This window comes from Gekko japonicus, unplaced genomic scaffold, assembly GCF_001447785.1.
Source record: "Gekko japonicus isolate JY-2015 unplaced genomic scaffold, Gekko_japonicus_V1.1 scaffold927, whole genome shotgun sequence".
In the NCBI taxonomy this organism is placed as follows: Eukaryota; Metazoa; Chordata; class Lepidosauria; order Squamata; family Gekkonidae; genus Gekko; species Gekko japonicus.
Genome location: NW_015169805.1, coordinates 48878 through 76742, shown reverse-complemented (window position 1 = coordinate 76742; position 27865 = coordinate 48878). Strand labels below are relative to the sequence as shown.

General features: G+C 45.8%; 1 protein-coding gene across 1 annotated transcript in view; it reads left to right on the top strand.

Moving 5' to 3' along the window:
• Positions 1-27865, top strand: part of ABCC4 (ATP binding cassette subfamily C member 4) — a 177631-nt gene that overhangs the window by 112465 nt on the left and 37301 nt on the right. The window contains exons 20-23 of the mRNA XM_015417130.1: positions 4181-4260; positions 18808-18958; positions 21678-21797; positions 23918-24028. Of these exons, the coding sequence (XP_015272616.1) occupies positions 4181-4260; positions 18808-18958; positions 21678-21797; positions 23918-24028 (462 nt within the window). The remainder of the gene's footprint in view (positions 1-4180; positions 4261-18807; positions 18959-21677; positions 21798-23917; positions 24029-27865) is intronic.

Here is a 27865-nt window from a genome sequence, read left to right as displayed (position 1 = left end):
CCTCTCTCTCTCCTGTCCTGTGCTGTAATTGGCTTGTTCTAAGATACTATGTGGGGCTACCGTTGAAGACAATCACAGAAGCTCCAATTGGTGTGGAACAGTGCAACTAGACCAGGGCCCCCCAACCTTTTTGTGACCCCATAGGCACCTTTGTCATTCCAGCAGAGAGTGGCTGCCACAGGAGGCAGAGGCCTCTCCCCACCACACGACACCCAAGTACAGGGGAAAAGAGGGGTAATTTTTAAAAGACACTGGGAAAGAGGTGTGTGAAAGAATAAAACTAACACACTGGTGGCAGCTACCCCTTAAACAATGCTATTTTAATCTGCACAGCCAATCAAATCTTCAGTGGCTAATCAGAAGCCCTGCTGGGCAAGGAACCCCGAATGGCTCTGCCCAGTTTCTAAAAACACTTGGTGGGGGCCCAGAAGGATATTTGGGCACCGTGTTGGGGACTTTGGAGCTAGACTGCCATTCTGAACATGTTGCCATAAATTTAAGATGCCAGTTTGCTTCAGTGCTCAGATCCAGGTGTTGATGTTCTTTGAAGCCCTTCATAACATGGGACCATCGTAGCTATGGGACTGCTTCCATCCATATGTGCTCCCAAAGCAGCTCTGATCATCTGACCAGGGATTAGCGGTAGTCCCTCCCATTCAGGTCAGTGATAACGGTTTCTGTGTGGGCTTGCTCTTCCTCAGTGATTGTACCTGGAACAGGCTTCTCAAGGCATCAATGTTTGCACAGTTTTCAGAGGCTGTGTAAAGTGAAGCTTCTCTGACAGGCTGTGGGTGGGCAGTGAATCAGGCTGTGGTTTACTTCCTTTTATTTGTACTTATGTTGATGAGAGTTTGTATTTTTGCTTTTAAATTTTATGTAAACTGCTTTGATGGAGGGAAATAGGGATAGAAATATTTACGTAAATAAATAGCACATAAGAACATAAGAAGAGCCCTGCTGGATCAGACCAGTGATCTATCTAGTCCAGCATCCTGTCTCACACAGTGGCCAACCAGTTCCTCTGGAGGGCCAACAACCGGGCACAGAGGCCGAGGCCTTCCCCTGATGTGGCCTCCTGGCTCTGGGATTCAGAGGCTTAGTGCCTCTGGATATGGAGGTTCTCCTCAGTCACCATAACTAGTAGCCATTGATAGACCAGATCAGGATACTATTAAAGGCACAGGAACATCAGAACCTGGGGTATACATCAAATAAATAAATAGACCTAAGAAGAGCTGTGCTGAATCAGACCAGTACTACATCTAGTCCGGCATCCTGTCTCACACAGTGGCCAGCCAGTTCCTCTGGAGGGCCAACAATTAGTCACAGAGGCTGAGGCCTTCCCCTAATGGGGCCTTGGAATATTAGTGCCTCTGAATGTGGAGGTTCTCCTCAGTCACCATGGCTAGTAGCCATTGATAGACTTACCTTCCATGAATCTATCTAATCCCCTTTTAAAGCTGTGGCCATCACTACATCCTCTGGCAGCGAATTCCGCAGTGCAGTGTAGCTCAGCAGGGAAAGTAGGGGGAAAGCCCTTTTAAAAAGTTGGGGGGGGGGATGACATCTAGCAGAAAGCTATCTCTGTGCTATTTTGAGAGCTGAGCCCCCTCCCTTTCCGTGTAGTGGTGTTAGAGGGAACGTCCACACAAACACTCCTCTCTAGCCCCCAAGGACTGAGTTGGAGAGAAACCAGCTATGCTTTTCTCTGGCTCTCAGGGGAAAGACCCAGGAATTCCATGAGTCATGCTTAGACATCATATGGATATTCCCCTCTCACCTTGGGGCTTCCTGCATTCTGTGTGTGTGGGAAATCCCCACGTTGAAGCAACTTCGGACAAAATGTCTCGAATCCAAATTAGCCGCACTCGGAAAGTGAATTGAAACTCCAGAGTGCTGGTTTTAACATAAAGCTTTGGAATCCAGCGTCAGATGAGGCTGATTTCCGCTCACAGTGTAAATGGTGCTCACCCAATTCATGGCTCCAAGATATATATATTTTTTTTTGGGGGGGATTGCCAAATAGTATTCAGTGGCACTCAAGGCTGTCCAGGACTGCCTAGAAGGAGGACTCCAGGCCCAACTCTGCAACAAGTTCTCTGGGCACAGCAGTGGTTGACAGGGCTGTTGTGGCGTGGAATATCTGTGGTCATTGTTTTAAAAGCAAGTTCTTTCGGAGCTTTCTGACTTTTTACTGCTTTCTACTGCTTTATGAAGCAATAGCGTGGGTAATATTTTCAAACAAACATTGACTTCTAATTTGTTGCAGTATATGCTCAGGTAGTAGCCAGTCATTGAAATCGTAGGCACATGTAATCCTGCGGCATGAGTAATGCAAAATGTTCTTTTTTCCTCATTAAAATCTTTCGGCATGGTATAATAACCATCTTTTAAATTGAGTATTCTGTCCTGTGCTTGTTTCTGAAGAAGTTATTGATAAATATAAGAAGATTTTAATGTCAGTAATTAAAGGACTCTTGTCCTGGCAGAAATTTCACATAGTTAAAGTGTCAGAAAACAGAACAATGAATGCTTTAGTCAGTGCTTACATATTAGCCATTTCAGGGGTCTACACCATGTCATTTGTGAGCTAACAGTAGCTCATCAGCAGCTACAGAGTATCCTGTGCATCCCCTAAAACAATGGTTCTCAATCTTATATCCCACAGATTAAAGAATTTGGGACCCACCATGATAGGGTTGCCAGGTACCACTTAGCAACTGGTGGGAGAATGGGGGGAGTTACTTGCGGCAAAGAGAGGCCTAGGCCAGCACTGGCAATGACATTGCTTCTGGCATGCACTGGAAGTGATGTCATCACCTCACTGGCATCATAGGAATACTCTGGAATTTGGGGGAAAGCTGTTATGGTAGAGGTCATTTTTACCATAGAGTTTTTGCCCAGAGTGTCCCATGATGCGAATATGTCACTTCCAGTGCACTCTGGAAGTGACATTGCCAGCGATGCCAGCATAGGTTTTCTTTTGCTGCTGGTAAGCTGCCCCACCAGCCAGCGGATCAACGCCTGGAGGAGGGATCCCGGAGTGGGAGACCCCTTGCCCCTGGCAGGAGCCTGGCAACCCTGTGCCATAATAGAAACTTGTCTGAGAAGATCATGTACATATTGATAGGTATTCTGTTATTATTGCTAGCGTAGCAAAGGGTCAAGGATGGACAATCTGTGGAATGTAGGGCTGGCAGGAGATGGCATATCCCGCTTGCAGGTAGATGTTGTGGGGAGAAGTGAGCGTGTCTCACAAAAACTCAGATAGAAATAAATGATGTTAGTCTTTAAAGTCCCACTGGACCTTTTGTTTTATTTTGCTACAACACAGCTACTCCTGTGATTTTTTTTTGTAAATTTTTAACAATTTCCCCCCATTGAACTACTTCCACACCCCACCCATTAGCAGCTGCTTTAGAAGACCCAGAAAAAGATTGGGAAAAGGTCTGCTCTACTCTTTCTTTCCCATACAAAGCTTTTATTTCATAATATTTTTCCTGTGCAGCTTGTGGCGGGGAGAGATATCTTAGGATCTTCTTCTTTCCTCAGAAGTAGCTCTCATTAAATAAAAGGCTGGTGACCCTTGATAGGAGATATGTTTATTCTTTATAGAAAGGATGTGCTACATCCACTAAACAGTAGCAGAACTCCGATTTTAGAAATAGCTGCAACGTCAGTGGGTATGCACTCATCATGCCTACTGTGTTGAAACCTTCCTTGAAATCTAATTAGCTGAAATGCTCAGAGTTACCAGCGTATCTTCTATCCAGACGCGTGGCTCAGTCTAGGCCCAGCTTGGCTCCAGTTGTTTCATCAAGTACTGATGTAGGGGGAGACGCTCCTCTGTTGCTCACCGTTGGTAATAAGGGATTAGTGAGAGTGATCTTGAAACTGGGCATGCTTGAGAAGTAATTCAGTGCAACTCTTTTTGCATATGCAAATTTTTGTCCTTTTTGTAGAGGTAACATTGACTGACTTTATACCCGCTGATAAATTGGTTCAACTGCATGTCAGTGTCAGCAGTTTTGTTTTGATTTAATTAGATCATCAAGCCAATTTACAGTGAAACGGAGTTTAAAAATACTTTCTGTTTTGAATGGGATAACCAAACCACCAGCCACACACCCCCATGATTCCAACAAACAAACTTCAATTTCTCTCACATCCTGTTTTACAGGAAGGATTCTAAATCGTTTCTCCAAAGACATTGGCCACCTGGACGACTTACTTCCGTTAACATTCCTGGACTTTATACAGGTAAAAGCAGAAACTGTTGTAGAATCTGATGTTGTATTTATAGTCTCTCTCTCTCTCTCTTTCAATGTTTGTGTCGATATTTTTGTTAGAATTTCAACTGGTTTTTAATGAAAGAAATTGTTTAAGAAGGGTGTAGTCAAATTGGAGTGCGGGGGGGGGAAGGAATGAGTAATCGGGGGCAGGGAGGTGTTGGCTCCTTCACAGCTTACCGTCGTGTCAGGGTTTCTGTATGCAGTAGCTACATGCTTGGTAAGTTGCATCTAGTTTTGCCTTGGGGCCATATGGCAAGCCTGCTGCAGCGTTATGAAATATGTCCACAGTAAAGAAACAGTCAGCTCACATGAAAAGATAGCACCGATTAACCTAATTATGCGTGTACTTCCTCAAAGAAGCCAATGTTTACCGCACTGTTTGGGATTAAAACAGGTGTGGCTATTTACAAAGAAGAGATTAGTGATAATAGGGCTGAAAATAATAGCTGTAATGAGAACAAAAGAAAAAACTTGTTATAAATACAAAGAAAAAGAGAGAGCAGTTTAAGTGCAAAAGTTGTTGGGGAAGTAGCGAGGAATTAACTCTGTGGCAATGAACTGGCTTGTTAATGGCTTCTCCACAGGGCAAAACTTGCGCCTCACACTCCCCATAGAGTAGTCTGTCTTGCGGGCCTTGTTTTGGGATTCCTGTTGTACTCCGATCATTCCGTAGCTTGAATCTGAGGTGGCATTCTTATTCACGCAGAGGAGGACAGCTAGACTTTTCATTGGTATGCATAGAAGAGCACTATGCAAGTCCTGTAGCACATTAGAGACCAACCAGATTCCCAGGATATCTTTCCCAGGGTAGCTTTCAAGAGTCAAAGTTCTGAGAAAGGGAGCTTTGACTCCTGAAAGCTTACAGCCTGGAAGTCATGTTGGTGTTGACAGTCCTACCAGACTCAAATCTTCCTATTTGTGATGTACATGACCTTGTATATAAAGTTCATGTGTTATCAACGTCTGTCCATGTGATCTCACCCCCTGTCATCTTTTCTGAGGGGGACGAATTACATAAATTGGATGGCCTCGTAGCCAGGGATCAGAATAGAAACCCCATGGGACAGAATAGGTTGAGAGGTGGCACCATGATGGATGGTTTGTGGGGCAGGGGGAGATATGGTAGTGTGAAAAGGGTAGGCTAGGGAAGGGACAGTAGACGCCTGCCCCTTATGGTTTCCAGCCAAAGTGATGTTGGCAGTCGTATAAACACGCAGCAGGCTATAGAATCCAGCTGCTAAGTGCCAGAGGGGAAACAGCAGCCCTCCAGGAGTTAATCCCGGATGAGAGGGCTGACCCGGAAGCAAGGATCCCTCTAGGCTGTGGAGTCTTGTGAGCAAAAAGTCCTACTTTGGTGAGCTACCGCGGGATTAAAGTTGTGCACGAGCAATTTGGCTACTGCATAAAATTAGTTTGCTCTGAAGCCATCCTTCCTCAGCTAAGGCAAAAGTGTGTGAGCCGGAGGATAAAAAACTGTGAGCTAGCTCACCCTAACTTAGCTTAGAGGGAACACTGCCTGGAAGGTATCACTGAGACTTGGCTAGGGGAGGGGGGAGGTATTAATCTCCAGGGCACTAGGTGATATATCGACATAGGTCTGGCAGGCAGGGAGGTGGTATTGCTGTAGTCTATAAGCATTCTGTCCCCCTAGCATGGTGCCCCATCCAGAATACTACTGATTTTGAGGCTGTATACCTAATGCTGTGATTGAGAGACAGGACTGGGATTCTGCTAGTGTACCGCCGCCCACCCTGATGCCTGACAGTCTCCCTACCTGACCTCTCAGAGCTGGTCTCGGGGATGGTGTTGAGGGACCCTAGGCTGGTTGTTCCAGAGCACTTCAACATTCATGCCGAGGCTGTGTTGTCAGGAGCGGCACAGGATTTCATGGCTTCCCTGAGAACCATGGGCCTGCGTCAAGTAACGTCTGGTCCTACACATTGTGCTAGTCACGCTCTTTTTAAAAAAAATCTATGTGCATGTGAGCGTGTGTGCACCTGGAAGTCATGATGACCTCTGGTGACTGACCCCTACTGGGGGCCTGGAGGACATTCAGAGAGGTGGCTGGATAAAGCCTGCCCCCGCCTCCCCCTTCTGGTATTCCAAGGCAGTCTCCCATCCAAATACTTGCCAGGGTCGGCCCTGTTTAGCTTCCGAGATCTGACGAGATTGGGCTTGCCTGGGCTATCCAGGTCAGGGCATGCTAGTCACAGTCTTGATCTGGTATTTTGTTCTTGGCAGGAGGAATGTAATCAGAGGGTGGAGGAATTGACGATGGTTCCTTTTTCACTGCTCGGGTTTACGCTTACGGGGATAAGCAGGGGTGGGGGATCCGTTAAGGTGATCCATCCCTGAAGCCATGTGGCTCCGAATGGCTTTCTGATGCCTTCGGGGAATTATCTTGTTGATAGGGTTGGTCCTCCTGCTGATGCCCTGGTTGACCCTCTAGAATGAGAAAATGCCCAGGCAGTAGACAGGATCGCTCCTAGGCGCCCTCTCTCAGGTGTTAGGGCCCAGGTGGCCCTGTGGTTTACTGAGGGGCTGCAGGCGATGAAAGTACAAGGGAGGCAGCTAGAACAAAAGTGGAAGAAGACTTGGATCAAATCCAATAGAATACAGGCAAAAGTTCATTTTAAAGCATACTTTGTGGCAGCAGTGGAGGTAAAGAAACAACACTTTCCTGCCACCATTTCATTGCATAATGTAGGCCAGCAAGCTGTTCTGGGTGGTCAGAGGCCTGTTGTGATCTTGCCTGAAGCAGGAGGTAGACTGCTCAGTGGTCCACCGTAACTGTTTTGCTCAGCACTTTGCAGACAAAATCTCTTGCATCCATTCCGACTTGGAGTCTACAGTAGCAGTGACAGGGTCAGATGGTGCCAAGGTACTGACTTGTCCAATTGTGTGGGAAACTCTTCAGTTTATTCAGTCTAAGGATGAGGACAGAATCCTGCAAGTTTGAGGCTTCCACTTCCTTGTATGACCCTTGTTCTTCCAGGGAGGGGCTGGCTGAATGGGTTTGAGGGGTAGTTAATGCTACCTTAATAGAAAGGGTGGTCACACCCCAGCCTTGAAACAGGCTGTGCTACATCCACTTTTAAAGAAGTGTACCCTTGACCCAAGAGATCTCAGTAAATGTCGACCAGTCATAAACGTTCCATTCTTGAGCAAGGTGATTGAACAGGTGGTGGCTGGACAACTCTGAGCTTTCCTGAATGGGGCAAATTGTTTAGACCCCTTCCACTCTAGGTTTAGGACTGGTTATGGGGCTGAAACAGCCTTGGTTGCCTTGGTGGATGACCTGCGCTGGGAGATGGACAGAGGGAGTGTGACTCTTTTGATTCTCCTGGACCTCTCAGCACTTTCAGTACCATCAGTCTTGGTATCCTTCTGGATTGTCTATCTGGACTGGGTTTGGAAGGCATGTTCTGTGGTGGTTCTGGTCCTACTTAAAGACTAGATTTCAGAAGATGATACTGGGGGACTGCTGTTCAGCCTCTTGGACTTTGGCCTGTGGTGTTCCGCAGTATTCCATCTTTGCCCCATATGCTCTTTAACATCGACATGAAACTGCTGGGTGAGGTCATGTGGAGATTTGGACGGGGTTGTCATCAATATGTGGATGCCACTCAGCTCTATCGGGCTCTTTCAGCTGATGCCTGGGAGTCTCTAAGAAACCCTGAACTGGTACATAGAGGCAGTTTTGGAGTGGCAGCAGGCTAATAAACTGAAGCTTAATCCCAACAAGATGGAAGTATTGCTGGTGGGTGGAAGTCCTGAGCTGGGATTTAAGGTGTCACCTATTCTGGGTGGGTTGCACCTCCTTTGAAGAAACAGGTCCACAGTCTGGGGGGTTGTCTGTTGGACCCGGGCCAACTGCTGGGTAAGCAGGTAGCAGCTGTAGCCAAGAGTGCCTTTTACCAAGTTCGACTGGTTAGACAGGTCCTATATTTTCGAGGGGTGGGGGAATCTGGCTGCTCTGGTGTGTGCTTTGGTTGTATCTAGATTAGATTATTGCAGTGCTCTCTGTGTGGGGCTGCCCTTGAAATGTCTTTGGAAATAATAACAATCACCGTATGGCATTGTGTGTGTAGAATAGCCAGGAGAGCCTAAGATTGTCTGGCATCCAGAAGTTCTAGGTCTTTAGTGTTATGCACCACTAGGTGGCGAGCTAGACTTGTTTTTAAAGCAAGAGATGTTTCAGAGGTGGTTTGCCGTTGTCTGCCTCTGCGTCATGTCTCTTGTATTCCTTGGAGGTCATCCTTCCAAATACTAGCCAGGGCTGACCCTGCTTAGCTTCCGAGATCTGACGGGATCGGGCTAGCCTGGAAGTGTTTGGAAAATTAGACTGGTACAGAACACTGCAGACAGGATGTTGACTGGTGTGGGTCATAGGGGCCAAATCACTCCAGTCTTCACCTATCTGTACTGACTTCCAGTTTGTTTCCAGGCACAATTCAGGGTGCTGGTCTTGACCTTCAAAGCCCTATATGATTTGGGACCAGTATATCTGAAGGACCACCTAATCCTTTATGAACCTTCCTCACCTTTACGGTCATCTTAGGAGGCCCTGCTTTGGGTGCCCCTGCCATCTGAGATCAGCCCGGTGGGAACCCAGGAGAGGGCCTTCTCGGTCATAGCACCAAAGTTCGAAAACTCTCTCCTCAGAGTGATTCATCTGTCCCCTTCTGTTGCCATCTCTCACCAGTGAGTTAAAACTTTCTTGTTTTGTTGGGCATTCCCTCAAGGATCCCTCTTTCTTAACCAACGTGTCTATGTCTTGTATGTATTTTAACTGTTTTTAAAATTGTTTTAATCATGCCTAAGAACATAAGAAGAGCCCTGCTGAATCAGACCAGTGGTCCATCTGGTCCAGCATCCTGTCTTACACAGAGGCCACAACAACAAGGACCCAGCAACCCTAGAGAGTAGACCAAGACAAAAAAGTTGCCGTACAAGTTCAATATACTTATGCAAAGTATGGATAATTTAATACATATTCTTTTTGTTTCAGTAGTTCCCCTCAGTCACCATGGCTGGTAGAAAACCAGAGTACTGACAGTAGAAGGAAACTGCCACATGAGAACCTGCAGGGAGAGGCAGTCCTTTAGATATGTGGACCTGAGATCATAAAACTAAGCATCAGCGACTGGAGTGGAGCCTGGAATCTGATTGGCAGCCTGTGTAGTGACCTCACAATTGGAGTTATATGGTCTGGTGCCAGAGCTTCACAGACACGTCACTGCTTAAATCAAGAATGAACTTGGAGCGTCTCCATACGTGACAAAGACAGAAGACATTTGGATGTCCATTCCTTTGGGCTCAGTGGACTGGCAGAGAAAAGAATATATACCAGTCAGCATGGAGAGGGGGACCTATGGCTCATGCCGAATTGAAAGGGGTGAGCTCTCCACCAACTTGTACCAATAATCACGTATGTGTGTGTGTGTGTGTGGGGGGGGTGATGGGGAGAGCCAGGATTTAGATAATAACTGCATCAGCAAAGGAGTTCATCCGAATAAAAGTGATAAGCGACACTTGCTGAAAACATAACTGCACAACAAAAGCAGGGGAAGTACAACTCCAATTCCAGTTCCAATAACCTTTATTGGCCTAACAATAGCTTTAAGAAATACAACTCACCATTACAAGCAAAACCCAACTAGTCACTGTGATCTGATTGCCACCGTTTCTGCCTTTTAATGGAGTTCCATTCAACCACTTATGGGTTATTTGTGAGTTAGTTACTAAATTTTGTTGCAGATAAGGAAGAGCGAATCTAGGGAGATAGCACGTTTTCTTTGGCAACTGCTTGTGTACCAGCTGGGAAACCAGCCTTGTTATGTTCTGAACCCCTGGCTCTGTTGTCTATGTTCTTTGGGCCCTTATTTTGGGAACTGCCACCTTGAGCAAACAGGAAAGGTGATGGATAAATATTTGACTAAACAAAAACTGTGCATTCACTTTTAATGTGACTGCTACGGTCACATTTGTATCGGCATCTATTGCTTTTCTGACATACACTAGTACTTTATTTTATACAAAACCATATTTTGAGGAAGGAAGTGGAACATTTGATTTAAATGCGGGCTTTAAAAAGTAGTGTTTACGCAGTGTTAACACATTCTGTGTTTTCCATTTCTCTTGAAAGTAAAACATTGACATAGCAATCTACTGAGTGGTATCCTTTCTTCTTTAAAAAGGAAGACTAATCTTGTCAGCAGTGTTGGGGGGGGGGAGAAACCCAAAGTTTCCTACTGCATCTTGTCCTGCTTTTCAAGGACTCTGTGGTTCAACAGATTTTAGGAAACTTGCCGTTTTTAAATCTACTTTATAAGCTCTCTTTCTTCTTACATTTCTATCTTTCTAACACAATATATTAAGCCTTTAAACTTACAGGCATACTAAAATATACAAGAAAATCTAAACTGGGCAAAAAACTTGTGAACTATCATAGCGGACTGTCCTGGTCAGTTGTGTCTATTGCTTTGAAACAAATACTAAGCTGCTTCTTGCAGTTTTGCAATACCAAATGGCAAGGTGCCCTTGGTAAGCCATGGCACTTTGTTTCGTTGGATGTATGAATGTTTACTAGGCACAACTTGGCTGTTCCACACTTGTATCTTACAGCCATCTTATGCTAGATTTATAGCCTATTAATGTCTTGCATCAGACCGAAAAAAACAGGAGCACATGACAATTAAACCATGCAGTTCAGAGCACTCACTTTTTCAGAGTGGCTTTCTACTGCTGAATGTTGTATCCCTTGCTCAGATAGGAACACTGGGCTCCTCTTTGACCAATGGACTCTTATGACATAGGCAGAATATATAGTGCTTGATTTACACTTGATGGAGAAACAGTGAGTCCCCATCTCTTAGCTGTGGTTGAGATACTGGCAGTGCAGTCTTATGCAGTGTTGTTCCAGTCTCAGCTCATTGATTTCTGTAGGCTTAGACTGGAGTAACTCTATGTAGGATTTTACTGTGGGAGTGGGTCTGGACAAATTCTCCCCGGCTTTTCCCAGTGACCTCGTCATTTAAGGGTTCTATATGTAGCAACCTTTAGCCATTGTTAATGTGAACAAGGACTGTCTCTTAACCAGCAGTTTATATCAGATTGGGCCAAGCCAGAGCCTCCATACTACTTGCCTAACACATGGGCCAGTATTCTAGACTCCTGCTGGTTTCTATGTGCTAAAGAGGGCTCTTAAGTTGTAAAGATCCAAGCTGTTTAACCTGGGTTCTATCTTCAAATCACAGGTTTCCTAGTTTAGGTCTCAGAGTCCCTGGGGTTGTATCCTGCCACTGTGAGAAGACAAATTTGAACCCTTCTGCCAATAGAATATTGTGGGGAATTGTGTTGGTCTTTTAAGGTATTACTGGACTTGAATGTGTTCTATTGACAGGGCTACCCACCTGAAACTGCCCTGCAACAGTAGGCCTCATGGGCCAAATGAAAGATTTGGACTTCCTAACCAGAGATGCCCAGGCAAGCGTGATCTCGTCAGGTCTTGGAAGCTAAGCAGGGTCAGCCCTGGTTAGTATTTGGATGGGAGGCCACCAAGGAATGCCAGGGTTGTGATGTGGAGGCAGGCAATGGCAAACCACCTCTGAACATCTCTTGCCTTGAAAACCCCACCGGGGTCACCATAAGTCAGCTGTGACTTGATAGCCTAAAAAACCAAGCGACCAACCAACCAACCAACCAAACAAACGAACAAAAGTGATAGCATATAAGCCCCTGGCAATGTAAAAGCATATTGTATACTGCCATATGAAGGGTTCATTCAGGGATAAATGAATTTATCCTTCATACCCATGCTCTTCCAATATTTTGTTGGGCATAAGACTCTCTTAGATGCCTTCTTTTTAGATATGCGGTATGGCTTGTCTTCCGTTCAGCCCTCCTCCTCGTCTTTTACCTCAATTGAATATTGGCAGTACTGATTTAGTTGATGTATGTTCAGCTGAATTGTGAAGGACCGCTGGTTTATTTACGTCTGGAGAAGCCTAGCTTTGTACAAAGGATAACTGTTATGGAATATGATAGAGATCCTTTGTCACTTGTTTTGTTTGCAGGTGTCTTTTATAAGACATCCTCTAATCCCTTCAGGAAGAAATATTTTCTCCTTAAAAAAGAGAGCGAGAGAGAGAAAGGAATCAGTATTAACGAAGTATAAAAGCGCTGAGCCTCTCCCATTGTTGTTGATTCTTTGAGGGACATTTCCCAACAGTCATTGTTCAAATGGTTGTCAGGAGGAATCAAGTGAAACTCAGTAAACAATGCAGTAACTGGTTCTTCTCTCACTTTGTGTGGAGAAGCTTTTCTTGAGAGGATTTGCATCGGAGAAGTGGTCCATTTTCCGAGTTATCGTTTGGTCATTGAGAAGCCTTCCAGCCTTTTTGCTAGACAAGCAGTTGCATATTTCAGTTCTGCACAAATAAACCTGGCCTGTCAGGACCTTGGGATGCTTCAAGGAATGCGCTGAAGAGAATTAAATAAAAAACCCACCTCTCTGTGAAAACCATAGTGTTGCTTTTAAGCCTTTCAGAGCTGGGAGTGTGAATTTTAAGAGAAATTTAAATTTCCGTGGTCATATTGTCAATTTGCTTGTATCACAGTTGTAATTAATATGATTAGTATAGGCAGTTTTATGGGAGCAAAGAGTTGTTCCTTTAAGTGATTTCTCTCCCCCCCCTTCCCCACCATGCTGCCTCATTAGTTGAAACCAAGAAAGTCACATACAGTGTGATTCTGTGCATGCTTACCTAGACTCCTCTGTATTTAGCGGTCCAGACACGAGTAAATAAACGTTCACAAGATTTCAGCTGCAATCTGTGCACATTTTGAATTAAGTCTCCTTGTACCCAGTGGGATTTAATTCCAGTCAAAAGGGGGGATTTGAGTGAGAAAGTTGTGAGACATGCATAAGCTGTTATTTCATAACATATGAAGCCCTCTTCCTCCAGAAGTCTAGATTTAAACTGTTTGGAAAGCTTTGTTACCTGTGGAGAGCTTTAAGAATGGCCCTCTTGGTGATTCTACTTTGCAACTTTGAAAAATATTGCCTCTTAAATTATTCTAGTTGTGTTTTCTCTCACCCCTCCATTGTCGCTTCCCTGTCCTTTTTTGACATTAGATATCGATACACCAAAAGCCACAGTGGTTAGTTACAAAACATTTGTTTTCTGACATTTTGATTATAACTGCATTTTCCTGGACCAGAGAGCTGCTTATTAGGTCAATTTGTAGGACATTGGAAACTATTTTGCCCATGAACTTTTATTTCTGTTTCACCCCGCCCCCTTTAAAAAAAAAAGTCGCATTTTTTAAAGCCCACCTCAGACCTCGCTTTGTTTCTGAGGGAACATTGTGTGCTATCTGCAGCTGCCCTTGGAAAAAAAAGGGCAGTGATTTATTGAAGCAAGTTGAATTGAAAACCCCCTTTTTTCTCCCCAAAATCAACAGCTTGACTGAGTTTAAATAACTGACTTTTCATATCCTTTCATCGCACACAAAGACCTAATCCTGAGACTACTTGAGCCACCAATGTGGGCTGTGGACAAGACCACCACTAGAAATGTCACTCCCTTCTCACCGCACACAAAAACACATTGACTGCAGCTTTATGAAGTGAAAACGTTGAAGAAAAGGAAAAATGCAAGCGAGGTGGCCACAGTCATTTCTTTGAAATAAAAAGGCTGCTGCATCTGGATATTAAGAACAAAAAAGGGCCTAAGACGACAAGAATAGCTTTGGGTCACTTGCTTTCATAAGTGCGAAGGAGTGGAACTGCCGCTGTTTGTTTCACTACCACTGACCCTTATATTTCGTTGTGTGGAAACGTCAGGGAAAGTGTGTTGAAGGCATTCCGGCTTCTCTTAGCCTCGCATTGACGTTGTCATTTTAAGATCTTCCCAAGTGCTTCTTCCACCATATCCCACTTTTCTTTTTCTTTTTTCACCTGCTCTGTAAGGATGTATGAGGAAAACTTCTGAAAATGTGTCATCTTGGACAACTAATGCAAGTACTTCTGTGGTACTGGTTTTAAATTACAAGCTTAATGGCTTAATTTGGCATAATTTTAACCTAACTGGTAAATTTAACAAGCCTCTTATCTGTTGTAGATTGCCATGCACGAGACTTTTCTTTGTCAGTGTCATCTTTAGTCGGTTGAGCAGGTAGGGAGTGGGAAGATGTAGTGCATGTTACTTTAATTCTTACCAGCTTTGTTGTGCCGGATGTAGGAAAGACTGATGTAGGAAAGACTGGGCCAGAGGTCTTCCGAGAGCCAGTTTGGCGTAGTGGTTAAGTGCGCAGACTCTAATCTTGGAGAACTGGGTTTGATTCCCCACTCCTCCATTTGCACCTGCTGGATAACCTTGGGCAAGCCATAGTTCTGTCACAGCTGTTCTTGAAAAAGAGCAGTTTCTGTCAGAGCTCTCTTAGCCCCACCTACCTGTCTGTTGTGGGGAGGGGAAGGGAAAGGAGTTTGTAAGCCGCTCTGAGACACCTTTGGGTAGTGAAGGGCGGGGTACAAATCCAATCTCCTCCTCCTCCTCCTCCTCCTCCTCCTTCTTGGAATCTAACCTCTTTGGCGGGAAAGAAGCAGCAGGATTACTTAGATAGCATTCGAATTATGGCAGTAGTTCCCTCTCATGGGGCCCTGCCTATTTGTGAGGGGGCAGGTATGAGTAGGTTGGGTGGGGAAAGGATGACTAAGGCACTAAGAAAACAGAGAGTCAGACGCAGAGGAATGAATGCCTTTGCACCTCTTCACATTTCATAATGTATAGCAGGGTGTTCCCCAACATTGTACCCCCACTACTTCCCTTGGTGCCTGCCAAGTTTCAGAAAGAGGGTGGAGCCATTGTAAGGCAGGGCTTGTTACTGGGTGCCCTCATTCAATGGAAGGGTTTTCCACTGGAAGATCGGGAGGACTAGTGAGCAACTGGGCTTTCCTTAGCCGGTGTGTGGTTGTATTTCCCCTTCTTCCCAGAAAGTGTGATGAAAGAGATATTCCATCCGTTCTTCTTTGGCAGTCATTTCGAGATAGTGTTCACCACCCCCTCTCAGAATTCCAAATGTGCCTGCAGGCTGAAAAAGGTTGGGGACCCCTGTTGTCTAGGCATTCACTGGAAACTGTAAAGCATGAATATGGCACATTCATGCATCATGCAGGTCAGTTTGACAGAGTTAGGACTGCCTATGGCTCTGTGGCGGACACAGGTTTTCTGCAATGTAATGTGCGAAATAGCTTATTACCCCCTCTCTTTTCCCTGAGAAGTTTTTTTTTTAATATGCCTTTTGATGGCTTTGTAAACCTTAGAATACTGCCTGTGTTCTAAGACACACGGGATGCCTCTGCCTTGCATCGCCCCCCCCCCGTTTTGAGGACTTCTGTGCTGCTTCAGATTTCCTTATCTCCTTCCTGTCCCGCTTCAGATATTCCCCCTAGCTTTTGGCGGGAGGGGCCATGAGACTACGGCAGAACATCTGCTTTGCATGTAGGAAGTCCCAGGTTTAATCCCCAGCATCTCAGGTGAAAGGGTTTAGGTAGCAGATGATGTGAAAGAACTTAACATGAAATGGTGGAGAGCCGCGACCAACTCCGCGTAGACCTGACCTTGGTAAATGAAGGGACTGACTCAGTAGCAGGCAAATTCATGTGCTCATTGAAACCCTCTGCTGTGCCACATATTTGCATTTAATCCAGGCTTCAAGGAAACATTCTGGGCTACCCGAACTTGTTCTGTGTTTCTTTTTTTGCATTCTAAATTTCCTTTTGCTTGGAGCATTTATCCTTTCAGAACATTTTATAAAATAACTTGCCATGCTGGTAACATAGCTAGTGGGAGGGAGGGGGGAGGAGAGCAAAAGAAAAGACCAAGCAAGGTCATTAACATTTCTAACACCTTCTCTGCTGCTCCAAATCTTTTAATTCTCCTGTCAGTCATAGAGTGTAACAATCCTGTTCTAAATGGTGATAAAGTACAAATCTTCTAGATTGCCTTGAACTATTGATATACTAAAGATATGACTTAACCGTGCTTACAAACAAAGTCGGTTTTTCCCGTTTGGCAAAAAAGATTTCACTTTTTGATTCAACGGGGGAAAAGTCTTTAAACATAATTTGAATTGCCAAGATATGTTTACTGATGTTGCATCTTAGTACATAAATATGCATAATGAGTTAAACAGATCTGAGTACAAGACTTTATCACTGGCAAAAACCCTCCTCCAAAATGCGCTCGTAGGTATTTGTGCACATTCTGTACAGAACTTAAGAACTCTTCCACTTTTCATGAGATCTAAAAACAATACACTGGCTCATCTGCAAGTTTTCTGGCAGATGAAGTAGTGTTGATAGCAAAAAATTATTTCTTTGCTGGCCAAAAAATAATGTCTGCTAGGGGAAATGATGAATAGTAGTCTTGAGAATAGCAAACAGATTCAAATACTTGTGCTTGGAATAGACCCAACAATAGTCATCTAGTTGGTTGTAGCAAGTAAGAATATATATATATTTTTAGACAGCCAGGCACTGAACTGAAAGAGCTGGTTCTTCAATCTCACCACAATTCTTTCTTCCCTTGAAACTCTTGGCCATGTTTTACCGAAGCAGACTATCCCAAATTTGCCTTGAATTTCATTTTAGATTAGGGTTCTTCAAAATTCTGTCCATGGGCAGCATGGCGTCTTCCACTGTGTTTCTTGGTGTCCACTTACTTCTTACCCAAACCCAAGAGTCAGTCCTGGTTTTCTTCTGTTGCACTAGAATAGATGTCTCAGAAGAGCCCAAAAGTGAATGCATTTCAGAACAGCTTTCTGCATCATCGGAGGATGTTTGGCTTGGAACCTCTTAACATTTTGTTGAACTTCCCAACATTTTGTGATTGGTTCCCCCTCACACATACACATACACCATAGCAGTCATTTTGGTGTGGCAAACATTACCTACAGCCAGTTTGGTGTAATGGTTAGGTGCGCAGACTCTAATCTGGGAGAACCGGGTTTGATTCCCCACTCTTCCACATGCAGCTGCTGGATGACTTTGGGCAAGCCATTGTTCTGTCAGAGGTGTTCTTGAAAAGAGCAGTTTCTGTCACAGCTATCTCAGGCCCATGTTTTTAATATGTTTTAATGGGAGATAGAGAGAAAGGAGAAAAACAGTTGTGTGCATATATATGTGTGTGTGTGTGTGTGTGTGTGTAATATGTAATTTGTGCATGTGCGTACAATTGGTCCTTCAGATTCCTGCTCTTACAACAGCAGTGTTGTGAGTAGTGATTCTATTTTCTAAGGATGCTGTTCAACCTGCACGGGAGAAAGAACTTTCGGGAAAATAGGCACTTAAGTCCCTCTACTGTTAAAAAAGATGAGCTTAGTCGCTATTTATACATAGCTGTGTCTGCCTTTGGAGATTACTTCATTAAAAGTTCATTTGCATGCAAGTTTGATTTTCTAAAATGCATGAATGTTAGCGTGATCCGCCCTGTTGTAAATTTGATAGCGATCAGATGGTGTAGAGTTGTCTGAAATTCATTCCAAAGATGGAGTCAGACTTCCATCTTAGTCATCCTAGGATTTTTCCCTTCTAATTTGCATCCTAGTTTTGTTATATTAATAATATATGGCTTCCCCTTCAACAGCTCTAGTGCGGCAACTGAGTGTTGTAGCTTAATATCACTAGAGCCCCCAAATTCCCAAATAAAGAACACTTTATTTTATAATCTTTTTTCTCTCTCAGTGTCTCTCTAGTAATTTTCCTCAGGGTGTGAATGTAATAAAAGTGAAGTCTGTCTGTGAATGAAGCTTTAACTAAAGCACTTTATGTCTGTCTAGCCAGAGAGACTAAAAGTATGAGGCAAAATTGGTAGTGGCTGCAAGTACAAGGGCGTGAAGACACAGGTCCTTTCCGCACTTGGATCTCATCCCTGGTTTTATCAGTTTAACTCGTGACACAATACCTTGCATTTATCCCTGGTTATAACAGCATCCGTTTATCCCAGGACAAGAGTGGGGCGAAACTGGGGTGACCTCAGTGTAATGTGAAAATGAAAAATACCCCAAGATAATTACAGGGGTGAACTCGCGTGTAGTGTAGAATGTAAAAATACCCCAAGATAATTACAGAGGTGAAATCGCATGTAGTATAGAATGTAAGTTCGGGGACAGAGTTGAATCAGGATTTAAGGTCTAGTACGAAAAGGACCACAGTATGTAGTGAAGGCATGGAGAAAGTAGAGCAGAGGAACACGGTAGAGGGGGCCTAAGGTCAGGAAGTGCTCTTCACTGGGTGTAAGAAGGAAGTGACCAGCAAAGAAAGGATTAGAAAATTGGGGACTGTGACCCAAAGCATATAGATGCCAGAATGAATGGTATTGGGATTGGTACAGGAACTGAAATGAATGGTTTTTATGAGTTCTTTGTGCCCTTAAACCAAAAACATTAAAAATAAACAAAAAGGAGACTTTGGGCTTAATCGGGCTGCTATGTGATTTTGTTGTTGCAGGTTCTGTTTCAGATTTGTGGCGTGGTTGGAGTGGCCGTTGTTGTGATTCCATGGATTCTCATCCCTTTAGTCCCACTTCTTATTCTTTTTATCTTTCTTCGTCGGTATTTCTTGGATACATCAAGAGATATTAAACGTCTAGAATCCACAAGTAAGTGTATTGATATGATTTGATTTTTATTTATTTATTTTATTTATTTATTTCATTCGGCTTCTATACCGCTCACCCCCTAGGGGCTCTGAGCGGCTTACAATTCCGATTTAACCAATCTAATCTAGGGCCACATATGAAGGGAAGGTGAGAAACCTACCAGGCACCTTTATCTTGTTGTAGCAGATCTTCTTTTTGCGAGGGGACAGTCCGGCGGCGACCCTCCTCCGGCGCCGGTCTTCGCTGTTCCGCTTTTTCCGGGATGGGATGTAAGATGGGAGTGTAATAAGTTGCCTGCAAAAATGCAAAATGACCTGCAAAAATGACCGATGAAAGAAATCCCATCCTCCACAATGTCCTCACTTTTTTCCAGCTCCCCCCCCCCGGTCATTAGCTGTTCTGTTGTTTCTTTCCCCCTATTTCCAAGTTGCTGTCAGGGTAAAGTTGCCTAGGCCCGGATTCTACTGCCTCAGTTGTTGCTAGGCAACCCCATAGTTCTGACTGTGATCATGTGAGCTTTCACAATATCTCAATCAGCATTCTCCATCTGGGGGAGGGGTTATCCACTACAATTGTTTTTATTAAATTTTGGGGGTTTCCTGCAAACCTAGGCATTCTAGGTTTCCAGAAAAGTCTCCCTACTTGTACATGGCCCTGGTGTTTGGATTTTTTAGGCTTCTGGAATTCTGGCCCTGCTGGTGGACCTCCTGATGGTACCTGGGTTTTGGCCACTGCGTGACACAGAGTGTTGGACTGAGTGGGCCAAAGACCTGATCCAACATAGCTTCTCTTATGCTCTTATCACCCCCCTTCCTTAACAGAAATTTAATATGGGATCCAAGCCTAAGGGATCACATGCCCCTTCTCCTTCCTACCATGAATTTGTCTCCCTTCTTTAACCAGGTTTTGCATCACATCTGCACCAATTATAACCATGGAACAAAGTTTGAGCCTAGTGGCATCTTTAAGACCAACAAAGTTTAATTCTGGGTATCAGCTTTCGTGTGCATGCACACTTCTTCAGATAACCATGGTTAGTGCTCACTAGGGTTCCTGTTTTAGCCAGGGTTTAAACAACTGTGCAAATCTTGTTCAAGAGACATCCTTAATATTAATCATGGCTAAATTGGTACAGATATAATACTAAATCATGATGAAAGCCAAGAGCGGGGAAAGAAAGCTTGAGTTTGTGCAGGATTGAGAAAGGGGAGTCTGCTGTGTTGCTCCTGGCTTGACGAATGACAAAATTGAAGGCTGACAGAATGTGGCTTACAAGAAATATCATAATGTAGTTGTGAGAGAACAGAACTCCTCACTGTACTGTAAAAGGTAAAGGTAAAGGTTTCCCTTGCTCGAAAGCCAGCCGAGTCCGACTCTAGGGTTGCGGTGCTCATCTCCGTTTCAAAGCCGAAGAGCCAGCGCTGTCCGAAGACGTTTCCGTGGTCATGTGGCCGGCATGACTAAACACCAAGGCGCACGGAACGCTGTTACCTTCCCACCGAAGTGGTACCTATTTATCTACTTGCAATTTCTTGCTTTCGAACTGCTAGGTTGGCAGGAGCTGGAACTAGAGACGGGAGCTCACTCCGTCATGAGGCAGACTCGGGTCTCAAACTGCTGAACTACCGACCTTCCACAGGCTGCAGTTCAGCGTCTTAACCACTTGAGCCACTGCAGCTCTGTACTGTATTGCATTGGCTTGTTAATAGTCGCTGGGTTCGTTGGACCTGTGCTGTGATGGGTTAATCCAGTGGGGCGTTTGCACTTTTGGGGGATTTGCAAAAGGTGCTTTTTATCACAGGCCCTGCTCCTCCCTTAGGCTCGGATCTGCCATTCCCATCATGCACTGGAGGCAAAAGGCCTTCCTGCCTCATTCTAAACCCCCAAATAACTTCCGTTTGATACTTGATGATTGGCATCTCTTCTCAGAGAGCCCACATCCTTGGCAGGCTAAACCTCTGTCCCTCACTCTACTAATTCCTTCTTTCTTGGAGCTTAGAAAGCCCTGCCTGCTGCTTCTCCTGTAGCTGCCTTCTCCAGTGAACAATGTTCATACACAGGGCTTTTTTTGCAGAAAAAGCCCAGCAGGAACTCATTAGCATATTAGGCCATACCTAACAGCACAGCTCATTAGCATATTAGGCCACACCCCATGCCTTCCCTTGGCTTGTCTGGGCACCCCGTGGCTGTGGGGAGCCCGGGCAAGCCGGCCCTTGGACAGGCCGGGAAGCATTTAAATGCCTCCCCGATCCTTCCAGGGGCCCCCCTGGCCCGCCTGCCTCAGAGTCACGGGTGTGTGTGTCGCTCTCCAGGCCTTCCCTCTGTAGCCAGGCACGCAGAGGTTTTGGCTATAGTGGGCGTGGCCAACTCTGAAGCCAGCCGGAACTCCGTTCCTGTGCGTTCCTGCCCAAAAATAGCCCTGTCATACAGCAGATGGCAAGCCACTCAGGAGTTCCTCTTGTGGAAATCTGTGTTGCCCTTGCACCAGTCCACAGAAATATCGTCTGAAAAAGGTGTCTTACTTCCCTGAACTTGAGCAGAACATCTCGGAGAGCCACAGAATAGTTTGTTAATAAGAAACCCTAGAAAGAAACTGCCTTTTCTTGTTTTATAAGTTGGGTAGTAAATAGCATGCATTTATTCAGATAAATTGAGTGTCTAGTTGTAAGACTGAACACTGCCGATGGGTTATAATATTCACTTAATCTCCATGTTGCAGCTCGAAGCCCAGTATTCTCCCATCTGTCATCATCTCTCCAGGGACTTTGGACTATTCGAGCTTTTAAAGCGGGGCAAAGATTCCAAGAGTTGTTTGATGCCCATCAAGACCTGCACTCAGGTTTGCAAAAACTAAAGCAGACATTTTGCTTCTAAACCCTGTTTATTTAGACCCAGTGGCAAAGCTTCCCTGGGACTGTGCTGCTCCAAGATTCTGGTATATAGACATGTATGTGGGAGGGGGTATGTGATTACCTCCCTGCTCACAGAAAATTAGCATGTCAGGGAACAAGAGTCAGCTAGCCTTTTCTCTGACATGATTTTTTCCCCTACAGAGGAGCAACCCATCATCTGAAGCCAGAAGTAATACAGTCCAGAAGGGACATTGCCACTTAAGTCTGCTACCTGTATAAATGGGTCCCGATGTATCTTCCTCAAATGAGTTTCCAGGAATACTGGCCTGGGTTGAGTGTATTCCACTTTTCTGAATGTCTTCCATTCCCTTTCAAGTGTAATACCAGTACTCTCAGAATGTGAATCAGTGTGTGAACAAGTTCCTTAATCTTGGTTGGGTCACATGATGGTTGTGTCCCTTTCCCACTCCTACCTACATCCTGATCTAACATAGATAGGAGTGAGGTTGATATGTAGGACGGTCGAATCAATTAAGAAGCTCTTAGATCAAGATGAGTAACCATGTCTGTCTGTCTGTACCAGTAGAAAAGAGCAAGAGTCCAGTAGCACCCTAAAGACTAACAAAATTTTTGGTAGGATTTGAGCTTTCGTGAGTCACTGCCACAAGAAACTCTTGGTTTTTCTACATTCTAGTTTCCTTGGAAACCCTTTCTTGTGGACTTGAAAAATTCGCCTTGAGCACAGGTGACTGTCTGTACTCCTTCCCTTTTAAATATTCCTGAGGTGTTTGCCAGGAACGAGAGCTCATTTTGTGTATTGTGAGCTTGCTGTTGTGGATGTTTAAATTACTTTATCTTGAGCAGGAGGTAAAGTTTAAGGATTCTTGTTCAGTCCATCCAGTCTCTGTGAAGATGCTGGTTGTGTGAGCCAGTGCCACACATGCTATGCAGGGGCCTCCAATTTTTATCCTGCCCTCCCTGCCGAAGGCAGGCTCTCTTGACCCTGTGCAATTGTAGTGGCTCAAAAAATGACTACCAGATATATGAAAATCTGTGTTGCTAAGAAATCCTGGTGGTAGCTCATTAGTCCAAAACCTTCAGGTGTAGCGGTCAGACAAGTTCAGTGAAGATGTACGATTTCAGTCACTTCATTTTTAATTTTTAAGAATGTTGGTATGTATCCAGCCGGATAGTTTCTGTTTGTGAAAGAGGGAGCAATGATTTCCACAGATTTTCCTCTCCCACTGTTTCTTGATACTCCGCTTTTCTCTCCCCCCCCCAAGCAAAATTTCCGGGGGCTCGGGGCTGCAGCAGGAGGGGGAGTGGAAAACGCTAGCTCTCCAAAGTCCATAGATAGTTTGTTACACTCTACTAAATTATAATTTCAGCGAAAGTTTCTTCAAATATTATGTTGGGAAGGCAGGCTTCCCAAGTACTTACCGTGATTCGGCGGGGGACACAGACGTCTTTGCAGGATCATTCCTGCGGGGACAACAGATGCGCCGCACCATGCCGTCACCAGGAAGTGACGCCAGGCGACACTCTGGCAATGGGGCTGGAAACTCGATGGTACCATCGAGTTTTCAGCCCCATTGCCAGAGTGTCACCCGGCATCTCTTCCTGGCGACGGCATGGTGCGTTACAGGAATGGTCCGGCTGGGGAGCATGTTTCCCCCGCTGGATCACGGTAAGTACTTGGGAACCCTATGGGAAGGGCAAGTGGAATTCTCTGTCGATACAGTGTCATACGCTGTGACCTGGATAGCCCAGGCTTGCCTGATCTTGTCAAGATCTTGGAAGCTAAGTAGGGTTGGCTGTGGTCAGTATTTGGAAGGCAGATCACCAAAGAATACCAGGGTTCTGACACAGAGGCAGGCAATAGCAAAAAACCCCATGGAGTTGCCATAAGTCACTTGTGACTTGATAGCAGAACAACAACAAAAAACTGTCATAACAGTAGATTCTTTTGGTGTTCTGGCTGCCTCACTGCCGAAACTTCCTGAATTGGTCTCAGAGATTTTGCTTCTTGTTCTTTGTGTTTAGCTTGGAACTTCATGACGTCATAAAAAAGAAAAGAAACACCAAACTTTTCCCTTTTTCTTTTTAGAGTCTTGGTTCTTATTTTTAACTACCTCCAGATGGTTTGCTGTACGCCTGGATGCTATCTGTGCCATTTTCGTGGTGGTGGTTGCCTTCGGCTGCTTGCTGCTTGCTCAGAGTAAGTATGCATCCTGAGGGGAAGTTAGCATTTTATACTTTCGCTTTGCATTCTCATTTCTCCAGTGGTCCTAGGGGTGGGACAGTCTTCACTTCTGGGATATAGTTCCTCCTCCTCTGCAGGTAGGGTCATTAGTCCTTGCGATCCCGGAGGGGAGGAGCTTGTCCCGGAAGTTTCCAGTCTTTTCGGCCTGCATAGCATCAGGACGTCTCTTGCAGCACTCCATAGAGCACCATAATCCCGTCAAACCAGCATACCTTCAAGAACTTCTAGCAAGTCCCCATGAGAAGGAGGCTCACACGGGAAGGAATGGGTTCACTCCTCTCTCCCACGTCGCTTAGGAGGGACAGCGAGCGAGTGTTGAAGGGTGAAGACACCAGGAGCTCCCTAGTGCGCACAGCCAGACTGCAGACTCCCACCAAGGTCTTCAACTTTTGGGCCAGGAGCACCCGCCCCCTCCAACGATCTCAGGGGTGTGGTAGAGTGCAGGAGCCTGTTGAAGGAACACTGAGACCCTGGCAAGCTCCTACAGGCCAGGCTTTGTCGGAACAACAGGGGAACAGCGAGTGCCCCAGTGACCCCCTGCCTGAACTGCAGTAAGACAGCCCGGTAGAAGGGGGGGTCTGGTGGGGAGAGTGCACAGGATACCTCTATGGTAAGATCAGCTCAGTCAGAGCCAGCCAGTTTGTCTTAAAGGCCCGGAAGACCTCAGCCTGGGAGCCCTCCCCATCGCCCTATGGGGGCATGTAGAACTGGCTACAAATGCTCTGGAGTGCCCCGGCCCTCCATGCAGTTCCCGAGAGGTCAGGAGGCACCAGTTGCAAAGCAGAGCATTGGCACGGAGACAGCTGTGGCCTTCCAGACCCTCGAGAACCTCGGTAAGACCTCACCAGTTTATTGTAGAAAAGCCCTTTTCAGTTTCAGTTCTGGGGGATGAGTTCTGCAAGGTGGGAAAGGGTGGCGAGGGAGTCCCCTTTCCCTTACTGCACACCAACGGCAGAGAGAAACCGGGAGCCAGTGACACACACACATCTTGCCAACAGCATCTCCCAATCTGGTGCTTCTGCGGGGTCTCCAGCACTAAGGCCTGGTGTCCCTTCCCCCCCATCCTCACCTCTAAGGGGCTTGAAGTGCAGGAAGCAGCTACACAAAAGTGCCTCGGCCCTCTGCGCGGCATTCGGGGTTGCAGAAGGGCTGGCTTCGAGGAGAGGAATCTGCCCTGCCTTCAGCTATGACTCTCTCTGTCTCTCCTGAGCCCCATGAAGGATGAAGCCAGTTTAAAGTTTCTGGAGTTTTCACCCCCTGGGAAAGCCTCCGTTTAGGCAGGAGCTGTCACTGCAGGCAGGCCTCTCTGCATCGCAACCTCCAGAAAGCATGGTCTCAGAGCCTTCGGGAGGTGTATGCCATGAGAACTCCTAATTCCCTGGACTCCAACTCATTCCGAGGTTCCATCTGGAAACGCTATAGAAAGCGGCTCATTCCCAGATCCCCTTGGGTTTTTAAAATGCCCAAGCCGACTTACTAGTCTCGATCAGGGAGGGAAATAAAGGAGGCCAGTAGTCGGTCCGGCCAAGACATGAGAATTCCTCCAAGGTCTCCCAGTTGACAGGGAAGGTATCCTCCATTCAGCTGTTTTATCCGGGCGTAGCAGGGAGTCCTGCAGCTCCTGTTGGGTTATCAGGATGGAGACTCTGAGGTGTCTGATTCCTCATCCCCTAAAGAGGATGGGGAGCAGCCAGAGGAACAGCCTGTGGTTACCTCTGTGCAGGCATGCTCCTTCTTTCAGGGGGCCAGGATACTTCCCAAGGAAGGGGACATGGCTCAGTGGCAGAGCATCTGCTTGTTATGCAGAGGGTCCCCGGTTCGCTCCCTGGCATCTCCAGTTGAAAGGACCAGGTAGTAGGTGATGTGAAAGACCTCAGCCTGGGACACTGGAGAGCCACTGCCGATCTGAGTAGACATACTGATCTTGATGAATCAATAGTCTGATTCAGGACACGGCAGTTTTTCACATACCACGTATATTGGAGATCTCAGGCAATCCCTAAAGGGGGCAAGACCCAGTCCATAATTTCCAGGTGGCTCAGTCAGAACTCTCTCTAAGGGGGGGGGGGAGGCGCCCCCCACTGGGATTCCTCTCCCTGTAGTTTTTTTTTTACTAAGCATTACTGAATGGGAAACTTCTGCTAGACCAAAAGTTAACCATTCCCCCCTCCAAGTTTACTCCTTGGTACTAGAGGTAATAAAGAGATTCCAGGTGTTACTAGTGGCTGGCCCAGTGGTTAGCCTGTGCTCTAATTGAGTGCTTCCATTGGAGGCAGGAGGTCTTCCTAAAGATCGTTTCAATACACGGACCTAACAGGCTTTTTGCAAGGACCTTGAGGTTCCCTTAACAGCATGTAGAGCTTCCATGGTTTGCTGCTAATTTGCCAGAGCCACCTAGTCCTGGACATCTGACCAGGGTGGCTGGTGTACCCTTAAAGGGGTTTAACATAAGAAAAGCCAATGTTGGATCAGACCAGTGGCCCATCCAGCCCAACACTCTGTCACACAGTGGCCAAAAATACAAGGTGCCATCAGGAGGTCTATCAGTGGGGCCAGGACACTAGAAGCCCTCCCACTGTTGCCCCCCCTCCCCCCAAGCACCAAGAATACAGAGCATCACTTGCCCCAGACTGAGAGCTCCTATCTGTATACTTTGTGGCTAATAGCCACTGATGGACCTGTGCTTCATATGTTTATCCAATTCCCTCTTGAAGCTGTCCATGCTTGTAGCCACCGTCACCGCCCGTGGCAGTGAATTCCATGCCACACTTCCTTTTATCTGTTCTCATTTAGTTTATTTAATTAATTGACAGTTAATTGACAAAGGTATGGCCTAATATCTCGTGGCAGAAAAGAACAAAAAAAGAAAGAAAAGGAAAGGAAAAGAAGTCCTCTGCTTTTAGAAGGAGAAGACGGTATGTCCAAGAACCACTTTCCTTCCTTTTAGATCTCTTTGTAATGCCGTGGGGAGACGGCAGTCAAAGCAGCAGTAGAACAGCTGCCTATAGCTAGCTCGTCCATTGGAATCACACAGTTCCAAGAAATCCTTGTGCCCAGAATTTCTTTTTCCTTCACAGTAGGCCGTCCTGCACCTCCTGGACACAGGAGCAGCCCCAGTGTTAGGTGCGTAAGGACAGGGGGGGGGGTGTCTACTGGGTTCCTTCTCTAGTTCCCTAGAAAAATGGGGATGTCAGGGCCATTCTAGGCTTCAAGTGGCTGAGCAGGAAGTAAGACAGAATGAGGAAGTAAGTGGGAATCAGGACTTCCTGGCCTTGACTGATCCATCAGAGGCATACCTGCATATACCCCGTCGAGAGGCTTATCATGCGTGGCTGCGATTTTTCCTGATACTGGGCCCTCCTCCGGTCTCTCATCAATGCCCAGTGTGTTTTACCAAGGTCTGGGTAGCAGATGGGGAATCTACCCCTCAGGGCACTAAGGCTAGGTCTCCTGGCTTTCCAGGACCCTTTGCCACTGATTGAAACTGCCAAGGCCCGAAAGGTTAATGGCAAAAACAAGATCATCTCAAGCCATTGGGCTAGGCGCCCCAAGTTGTGAATAGCCAACCAGCTATTGTATGCCTCACAGCTGATGCAGAGGTTTGTACCTAGTTCTCCAGTCAAAGGGGTGGAAACAGCCCAGGTGGCACCCTCTTTGCCGCAGAGATCATGGTCTCAGGATCTGAGGAGGCTTTTCTCTAAGAACCTTTGGCGTCTCCTGCCAAGGGAGGTTGCTTCTCTTCAAGGATTGATGCAGGAGTCTTCCCTTGGGTCTTCTAAACCTAACAACCTT